The 9948-nt window shown below is 41.5% G+C and overlaps 2 protein-coding genes across 3 annotated transcripts; one reads left to right on the forward strand and one right to left on the reverse strand.

Moving 5' to 3' along the window:
• Positions 1-690: 690 nt before the first annotated feature.
• Positions 691-3958, forward strand: LOC112468585 (putative E3 ubiquitin-protein ligase UBR7). Of its 2 annotated transcripts, none has more exons than XM_025037822.1 (8): positions 691-844; positions 1225-2101; positions 2211-2399; positions 2479-2625; positions 2693-2804; positions 2877-3055; positions 3159-3318; positions 3433-3958. In XM_025037822.1, exons 2-8 carry the CDS (start codon positions 1961-1963, stop codon positions 3582-3584), a joined length of 1080 nt encoding a protein of 359 aa, XP_024893590.1. In that variant the 5' UTR covers positions 691-844; positions 1225-1960; the 3' UTR covers positions 3585-3958. The 2 variants fall into 2 exon arrangements, with proteins under 2 accessions (XP_024893590.1, XP_024893591.1); XM_025037823.1 differs by having other exon boundaries at positions 692-844; positions 2880-3055.
• A 244-nt stretch (positions 3959-4202) lies between these two features.
• Positions 4203-9548, reverse strand: LOC112468587. Its single transcript, XM_025037824.1, has 3 exons — positions 9272-9548; positions 8923-9182; positions 4203-8489 (listed from the first exon to the last, which is right to left on the reverse strand). The coding sequence occupies exons 1-3, from the start codon at positions 9428-9430 to the stop codon at positions 8387-8389; spliced, it is 522 nt and encodes a 173-aa protein (XP_024893592.1). The 5' UTR covers positions 9431-9548; the 3' UTR covers positions 4203-8386.
• Positions 9549-9948: the final 400 nt, after the last annotated feature.

A 9948-nucleotide genomic window follows, 5' to 3' on the forward strand; every position in this document is an offset into this window, starting at 1 on the left:
ACGCTACCGTTCAGTTTAAATTTTGCCGGATCGATGTGGAGGTTGAAGATACCTTGGACATACGCGCGCGCGCGCACACACGAAAGTCCTGTGTCATTGATTTCTTATATTTCTACCATTATTTGTTCTGTTATTAATTGTCAGTAATTTTCTTTGTTAATTTTGCGTTATATTACATTCGGCGGTTATAATTCTATATTCTTGTAGCGATAAATTTAACATGCTAATGAATAATTATTGATACATCGAGATAATTAATAAACTTCATCACAACGACGTATTTAAAAAAGAACCACTTGTTTCAATGTTTGTTATTGTATTTCCGAAGCATTAATAAAATTTTTCCATTTATTTCTTTCTCTTATATGCACACATATATATATATTGTGTGTATATATATATATAAAATAATAAGAATAATTGAAAAATAATTAGAAAAATAACTTTTACATTGTTCTTGTACAAAAAAACAAAATTGCGATTAGACTATACAATATTCTCTATATAATAATATTTTATATAATATATAAGTGATAAGAGTTGTGGTAGTAATAACGGTAGTAGACGTATATCATTACTTGCAATAATTCTCAAAATTCTTTGCTTCATATTCCTTGATCTTTTTTATCAATCCAAAAATGTATCTTTTTTTTTTACAGATTGATTTGGCATACATTCATCGATCGGATCACCATTTGGCTTATTAGTTCTATTCAGTCGTCTACGATATTTCAGGGGACGCCACAATACTGGGTTGCCGACGTATACAGATCGAAGGAATTTCCAATCTTTGTTTTGTCAAGAAAGCTATACATTAAAATCTTTGTAATAACCGTTGAGCCGGGTAAGTTTGATTTTTGACAATCATCGAAATTTCTTGGCGGGCCCCGTTTTTAAGCCGGCGAAACAGCCGAGCGAATGCGTCGAACGATATATAAAGAAATTGCTCGTAGCCCAGCTGCGTAGCAATTTCTTTATCTTCTGATCAGTATAGTTAGTTTTAAAATAGATTATATTAATTTTTTTACAATTTTTAAACAAATAAGTACTCAAACTCAAACGCGCGCGCGCATTACCCTCGGATGCGTTTTGGAACGCGATATTCGTAATCGATAATATTCCATCGGAGTTTGATTACGACACAGTTTTTTTTTCTTATATATAGGTATAACTCTCTCTTTTTCGATAATTTAATTCGAATTTGATTTTTATTTCTTTCTTCAGATTACAATCTCCTGGATGAACGCAAATTTTGAATCGGATTTGCTCTCGAGGTATACATTCCCTGGACAATTCCGAGTCGGGAGACGCCCCGTTCCGACCAATCTCGACTATAATCTCGATAAAGGAGCGACAAATTTCGCACAAGTACGGAATAAAAAAGGATTTGGAATCTAAATCCCGTTCGAATAAAATGTCTAAACTCCATCTGTCCCCTGAGAAAGCATGCATTGTCATATCTTTCATTTGGACGCGAATGCGCGCACGCGCGCGCGCAGGCAGTCCGTTGTTGCGTTGGAGGGAAACGCCGCGCACTTTTTGTCCATGAGTGTACGCGCGTTTTGACGGGACGTTTGGTGACCCTGGGGGTTTTGAATCGCGATTGCGTCTCTCTCCGGCATGCCGCGACGTGACGAGGATCGCCGTTGACGTCCCGATGCGACGCGGTTGAGGGGAAGAGCCCGGGAAGCACGCGCGGTTCCTTCGTCGGAAAAGGACGAAAGTTTGTGGCAAGGTCGATAAGATGCGTCGCGCCGAACGCGTCGCCGTCAGCCCGTGAGTCGTACGACGCTCGCAGTTTCGATCTTAACCTTCCGCGCCCTCGGCTGCCCGTGGAAGCCGTTCACAGCCCCGATTTCGAATTCCCTTGTCCCGCGATCTACCCGCGGGGTGGACCTTCGTCGTCGCCATCGTCGTCGTCGTCGTCTTCCTTCCACGTTTCGCAACGGAGATCGGAGCCATGTCCGACAAGCTGGCCGAGTCCGTGGAGGACGATAGCTCCGTCACGATGCTCGACGTTCTCCAAGTGGAAAATCAGCTCGAGGAGGACGCATACGCCGTTCTGGGCGCGTCCGACGACCAGAATTGTACTTACAGCAAGGTACGCCACTTTTGACCTCGCTCGCGACAGGGTCGCGATTCACTCACCCCGTTCCGTTCTCCATCCGTTGACTTGGCTGACGCTTTTGTTCTTGAACGACTGTTCGCAGGGATACATAAGACAGGCGTTGTACGCGTGCAAGACGTGCTGCTCAAACAAGGTCCAAGCTGCCGTGTGCTTAGCGTGCAGCTTTCACTGTCACGAGGGTCACGAACTTGTGGAGCTGTATACGAAGCGGCACTTCAGGTGCGACTGTGGAAATACCAAGTTTGATGGCAAGCAGTGCAATCTAGAGAAGGTAATGGGTTTTCTATGAGATGTATGTTTTATATAAAGTTATACTTGCCTCGATTAACCTTGCTCGTTGTGCTTTTTAGCTCAAGTCCGCTACCAATACCGAAAATAAATACAATCAGAACTTTGATGGGGTTTATTGTACCTGTGCGAGACCTTATCCCGATCCGGAAGGCGATGAAGATGATATGCTGCAGTGTGTAATATGTGAGGATTGGTATCATTTGAAGGTAAATAATGCAGGGTGATCCTTCTGTGACGTTGAAAGTTTTTATGTCTAATGCAATTTTTCTTCAGCATCTAGATTGCGGCAACAACGCGCCAGCAGATAACGCGTACGATGAAATGATCTGCACAGGCTGTATGAGAGAGCACAACTTTCTGTGGAAATATGCGACGAAATATGCAGGTTATTAAAACTTTTATCACACCCGAAAGTTGCTTTAATTGTAAACTTATTGGTATGTTATTTTGCTGCTAGCAGTCCCAAAGAAAGCCGATGCAAAAGCGGATGTAGCTGAGAAAAACGAGGAGGTAGATGTCAGTGAGTTGCCAAAAGGATGTCAAATGCCAAAACATAGCTGTGCCGATGCTAAGGGAAGCTGTTTTTGGATAGAGGGTTGGAGAACCGCGTTGTGTACTTGCGACGAGTGCAAATCGGTGAGATATCGACTTTTCAGATACTTTTATTATTATATTAAAAGCTCAGATAGATTTCTTTGTATGTGACAGTCTTTTATCGTACTTTTTACCATTATTACAGTTGTATAGTGCAAAAGACGTTGCATTTCTGCTCGACCCAAAAGACAGCGTACAAGCGTATGAGGAAGCGGGCAAAATGAACAAACAGGAATCTCAATATGAGAAAGGCATGAAGGCTCTTGCCAGCATGGGGCACGTACAAAAGTTAACAGCGATTGAAGGTAAAATTACAGAGATTGTGTAGTTATTCTAATGAAATGTTTTCGAAAACGTTAAATCTTTCAAAAAATAAATCTTTCTTTCGATTAACGTTAAACTGTTTATATCGTTCACAGAATACAACAATATGAAGGAACGGCTCATGCAATATTTACAGAAGTTTGCTGAAAACAAGAAGGTCGTACGTGAAGAAGATATTAAAGAATTCTTTTCAGAAATGGAATCCAAGAAACGTCCTAAAGTGACAGTGCCAACATATTGTCGTTGAAAACCTGTACTTTACCCCCATAGCTAATAATGATCCAAATAAAAATAAGCGTTTTATTATGTTTTTACCGCAAGTTATCGTATATCATGATTTTTAACGTTTGTATGTTTAGTGTTTAGAAAATTGAACGGTACATGTCACTGTATCGGAGAGCCTTTTAATAACAATTTTCGTATATAGTTACAGGAGAAGGTGAAAAGAAATGTAAAGAGAACGTAAAATTTGCAGAGTATATACATATATATAAATATGTCAAGGAAGAGTATTAGAGAAAAGAAAGATTCGCGATTTCTTTGCATGTATATCATTTAATCCCTAATTCGATTTAATTACGAATAAATCTTTTATTGAAAAATTATAACGACCAGAGTCAAGCTCTCGTGCTATTTACTCTCTGTCGTTCACCATTTCTCCTGCCTTCCTATTGCTTCCGCGTTTCCACGCGACTTTTGAGCGACAAATCTTGCCTTTTTTTTTATAGATGTAGACCTATAGATTAATTTCATAGATTTTCATACGGACTAATTTTATAAATATATATTTAATATTTTTTTCTAGTGTTGCTGAAATTGAAGGAGGAGATTCGAGGTATAATTAATGATCGCGGCGACATAGGTATCGTAGTAGTAATATTTATTATATATAACTGCTATTGATAATCTTCGCTTACAAAATATACGGATCAACGCAACTTTTTAAGCAAGTCAGAATGTTCCCGATAAAATATCTGTAATGTATAATATATCGTATATTTCATAGCTGTTCTATACGCAAAATGTCTTCGACATGTTCACAATGGCGGAACATATTGTTGAGGTTTCGATTGACGGAGCCGCGGTTTTACTGTTTTTAGCCGACGTTCTTCGTGATTGCCTTGACGTCCGCATTTCTTGCTTTACGATGAATCTTTGGCAGTGATAGATGGGGTTCGGTGCCCCTCACGTCGAAAACCCCGTGTGACTCGAATACATTATGACGTATGACACCGCATCACCGATATACATATAATATTATAATATATAATATAACATAATATTATATAATATATATTATATACATAAAATCGTTATCGTATATAAATAGCAATTTCGCAGTAAAACTATGCGTTACTGCAGCAGCAATACGGAATAAAATAACGAAAGATCGCGCATTCCCTTTTTATCTCGCCCCAAGACGGCCAGCCTCAACAATGATGACCGCGTCATCGCGAACGCTTCACGATATAACATTCCTCTTACATTTACGCGCTACCTTATTAAAGTCTAAGTCTTATCCGGTAAAACTTTCTCGATACGATATTATACTGTTACGTCATAAGATTAAGCGATGCATTTTTATATGCAGCACGGATACGGAGATATTTTCTTCGTGCGACGCGATTGCAGCGTCTCGGCTAGTCTCGTAGGCGTTTTAGAGTCCACGTGTTGGAACTCGATAAAATTAAATTGACACGTGGCTGAATCCACTTTCGAGAGCGCCAACGTAAGAAATTCCATTAAAAATTTCCTCGATTAATTATCAATTTGCGTCAATCGAACGGACGATCGTGTTTCCTGGAAATAACGGACTTGTTTTAGTTGGAACGAACATCCCGAAGATCGACCGTTATATCTTCATGGTCAAACAAATCCGGCGATATATTTATGAGATGCGTTGATTCTAGAGAAACGCTGCAATCGCGGCTGACGGATGTTTCCGCGAAAGATCTTCGCACGATCTGCTTTAAACGTTAATTAAAAATCGGCAAATCTCGTCTCAAAAGATCAGTTGCATCACCGATCCCGGTTTGTCTTCTTTTCTGTTTTGTTCTCGCGTTACAAACGTTCGTATATGTACAAGGCTAGGCGCGTGTTTACTATTCAGTCCTAGGAATGATGATTTCAACATGTACGAAGAACACTTCCGCCGACCGATTCGCGGCCGGATCACAATCGGGCTGTGTTTCTGTGTGTGTGTTAGTTAGTTAGTTTGTTTGTTTGTTTGTTTGTTTGTTCGTTTGTTTGTTCGTTTGTTCGTGTTTGTGTGAGTGTGACGAGTAACAGTATTAGCAATAGTATTAATATACATAGAACACCATTATAAAAATGCTTACGGCTAATTCTGTGCGTTGAATCTCTTAAAATTACGTCCGATCTTTTCGTGCAACTGGGAACCGTGGTGTTAACTTTTTCAGACGCGGAATCGCCCGGTGGATTTCCGAGCTCCTCTTCCAAATGTAACATTTCATTGTTGTTAACTGATGATATATCCGCGGGTTCATCTCTTCCTGTTGCACATCGCCCGAAAAGGTCGCGTTCAAGTCCTACCGCAGCAAATGATATCCTGGCGAGGGTTTCTCCCTCGGTCGCGCGACGAACGGTGTTCGAATACACCGAATTTAAGGGTTGAACTTTAAAATATGATTAAACCGCGCTTTTCCTTCGCCCGCGACTAGAATTTCTCAAATAGAATTTATTGTTAATGTTTAATGGCGATCTCTATAGTCGTCAGAAATTAAGGCAAACATTCAATAGGAATCTTACGGCGAATGCAAACCTTTTTTTTTTTAATTGATAAACAGTGGACAGTTTTTTTTTAATCTCTTAATCGCCGTCTCCCTCCTTCGCGCGTATTCGCTAGAATGATATGATAAAAATATATCTCTACTCGTAGCCGTCTCGGTAGATATGTTTCCTCTTCGAGAGAAGCTGCATTTCGCTCGCTCGAAATTAATACCCTTACACAAAAAGCTCGAGACTTAGACAATATCGTTACTTTCAACCGAAGTTTCAACCGAAGTTTCAACCGATTTTGTAAATTCTATAACAGACACGTATCGAGTGTACACTCGATAAAATATTTTGTTGGGTGTCAATTTGTCAATTCCCAATTAAACAGTAGTGCAATCTGACGAGATTGCGTTTGCAATGGTCAAACGCATGAATATGTTAGAATCTGCCTGTTTTACGATAATAATCTTACGGAATATTTTTAAGAATAAACCTAAACGATACCCTCTTTTAGCGTACAAAGTGAATAAATGCGGATCGGAATCACTTATCCATTAGTCTCCTATGTATTTTGATTTATATTTCTACGTTAGGCGTAATTTCCGCGTACTTTCTCATTCTCGGCCACGAAATAATAACTTCCGCCCCCTAAAGAATCGAAACCCCCGAGCCGGAGACGCTCTATCAAAGATGGGATCGATAAACTCGCTGCGGCCAGGATAAATATCAGATTTCTCGTTTCCCTAACGAGAGAGAGAGAGGGAGAGAGAGACCGTTGTTGATTCGATATCCGATACCCATCCTGAACGTCCGCGTCTATATATAATGGTTCGCGCAAAAGGTAGAGATCAGCATACTCGGGCATTCTCGCGGCCTCGCGGCGACCTCGTTTTCGACGGAGAATTTATAAATCAAGGTCCCGTATCCCGGACGAACAATTAGAAGCTCAGAAGTTTCGAAGGTGAGAGAAATCTAATTGCGCCTGGCGCACAAATTTTTGCCGAGGACTTTGAAACTCAATGCATACACACACACACGCATACGAACGTGCACACCCGCTCTGCTGATTCCCACTTTTTGCACGCCACTTTGTACAAGCGTATTATATCGATCTCGGTATGTTTCATTGCTCGTGAGGTTCGTCGTTACTCATCCAATCCCGATTTATTGTGTCGTTTTACCCTTTCCTCCCGCAAATGATCTTGACATTATACGTGGCCTGTCGACACGGGGCTATACATATCGCGCATACCTCCGTATAAGACGGCATTTTTCAATATTTAACGAACACACAAGTATTCGCGAGACTTGCGAGAAGATCCTCTTTACGCGCGCGATCTCGTCTTTTCCTCTTTATCGCCCTATAACAAATCGCGAAAATTTTCAAATCCTATCGTAAGTATGTCTTATACAACGCTATATATATATATATTTATTTATTTATGTATGTATCTATACTTAAATCGAGATGAAGATTCGCGACGAAGTTACTCGGTATCGTACTTCATTCATTCGTGAATTGAACACAATTTAGTCTTTGAGAAAATAACACACCCGTCATTACAGATTGACTAAAACATTTTTTTAGAGATATTAAAGATTAAAGTATATATTTTTCTGCAGCGTGGAAATATCATTGTTAAAATTTCAGTAATCAAACCGCAAAGCGTTTGCAATTGAAAGTATCCTTGACAGTCACATTTCGGAGAACAGAAAAAGAGCGTGTTCCGCAGGAGATTTAATTTTTACGCTCGAGAGAATGCAAAATACGTGCAAGCGATACGTAAAATACAAAGCATATGTTTCTCAAAGACGCTTATGAGATTTCGAATTCGTATACACACGCATCTGTAAAAACCGTTTCGCACACGTGATTCGGCTCGACGGCGGGTTGAATCAACGAAGCCTCTCTGAATCGTCGTCGGAATATTTTTGGTGAAACGATGAAATCTACGTGTCGTGCATCGGCTAGTCTCCTCGCTCGCGGCGACGAGTTTTACGTTTCTTTAAGCCTACCCCCTCCCCGAAAAGACCCTTGTCCCACTCGCGGGACCCTCGGCTGCGCGGTGCACGCGTTAGAAAATTTGCGTGAGGAGGCCCTTGCGGCCCTAAACGCTAATGACGGCGGCGGGTGTGATGTGCACATCGATTTTAAACCAAACTATGCTCGCGCGTATCGTAACGATGCGTGTAGAGAATGGAGGAGCTTGGTCCTGGCGGCGACGCGGCGGACGACGGCGGCGTGGTGGTGCTCGAGCACGGCGGGGACGATGACGACGCGGAAGGCGGTGCCCTCCTCGAGGCGATCGGTACCTAGGTGTTGTGGCCCTGCCGGTGCGGCTTGTTCTCCAGATTGTTGGACGCCGGCCGGCCCACGAGGTCCTCGAGCTCGTCGGGCGTCAGGACCGTGAAGTCCCTGCCGATACAACGGAGATCATGATGCTGATGAAACGCGTGAATAAGAGAACAAGATGCGAAACAGGACTTTGAAACGGATCTCTCAAAGGTAGCCGTATATCTTTCTCGAGCAAGAAATGACTCGACTGCCAACTTCGATTTCGATGTAATGTCTGTACGAGGATTGTGTTACAAAGATCACAAAACTCTTTAACACATTTTTTATACTCTAACGTTTTATCCCAACAATGTATATTAACTTTAATCTCGATTGAACTTATCTTTTTCTAGTTCTAAGAATTAGAAAAAGATAAAAAGTAAATTAAACTGAAATTAAAGTTAATCTGCATTGGTAGAAATAGACATAAGAGATAATTCCGAATGTTTCTTTTTCTCTTCTTTGTTTACACCTCAATTAGAAGAGGCTGACGAACACCGACGGATCGCTTTACCTGTGCTGGGCCAGCAGCATGTCTATGCTGGTGACGCTGCGCTGATGGGTGCCGTCCTTCTGGGCCGCGCTCTGCTTCCTGATGCAGACGGCTCGCAGGGGCGCGAGGAACACCCCTATCACGAGGAGGCCGCTTCCGGTGGCGATCAGGGCCGCCGAGTTCCGGGCTGCCTCCGCGCCCGGCGCGAGTTGAACCAGACCGACGACCAGCACCACCGCTCCCAGCAACAGCGAGCCGACGACGACGTACAGCGAATTGACCTGGAGTAATAACACCGCTATTGGTACCGCGATTTCCACACGATCAGTAGCGAGCAACGTGTAAAAGACAATGGTGTTCTTATATATACCTTTCCGCAGAAATAGTACTCCGGAGGTTCCTTATCTAGCACCGCCTCGCTCTCCGCCAGCGGGCTACCCGGCTGGCTGTTTCCTATCCGCGAGCTCTTCTCCTGGTAGTAGGTCTTGTGAAAGACCTTCACCGAAGGTACCGGTAACGCGGTGATCATTCTGAAACGAGATCACGAGGGAAAGCGTCAGAAGCTGGGAAGAAACGTGCTCGGCCACGCAACGATCGAATTAAGTTTATCCGTGTTGTCGTACACTGTTTAATTCGTAGCTTCAAATTATACTCAATCGAGTCATTTTTAACCATTCCTACAGGCGCCACTGCTCCTGTTCACTGCTTCTACCTACAATATGTCGTTAATTTAACTAAATCAATGGATCGTTAAAATAAGACTGTTTTATGTTAAAATAATAAATTACGACATATATATGGTAGTTATAAATAACATTTTGTTATTTAACTCAAGCTATTGGTTTAAATTTCATTCTTTAATATTTTACAGCGTAAATTCGTAGTGTCAAATTATACTCATTTGAGTTATTTTTAATAATTTCTATAGATTGCCACTGTTCCTACTCAATATTAATTTAACTAAAACGATGTTAATTAAACTAAATTTAACCAACGAAATTAAAATTATACTGTTTTGTGTTGAAAATAAGTTTTGACAGACACACA

Source organism: Temnothorax curvispinosus, unplaced genomic scaffold (assembly GCF_003070985.1).
Source record: "Temnothorax curvispinosus isolate PA1 unplaced genomic scaffold, ASM307098v1 QBEX01018672.1, whole genome shotgun sequence".
Taxonomy (NCBI): Eukaryota; Metazoa; Arthropoda; class Insecta; order Hymenoptera; family Formicidae; genus Temnothorax; species Temnothorax curvispinosus.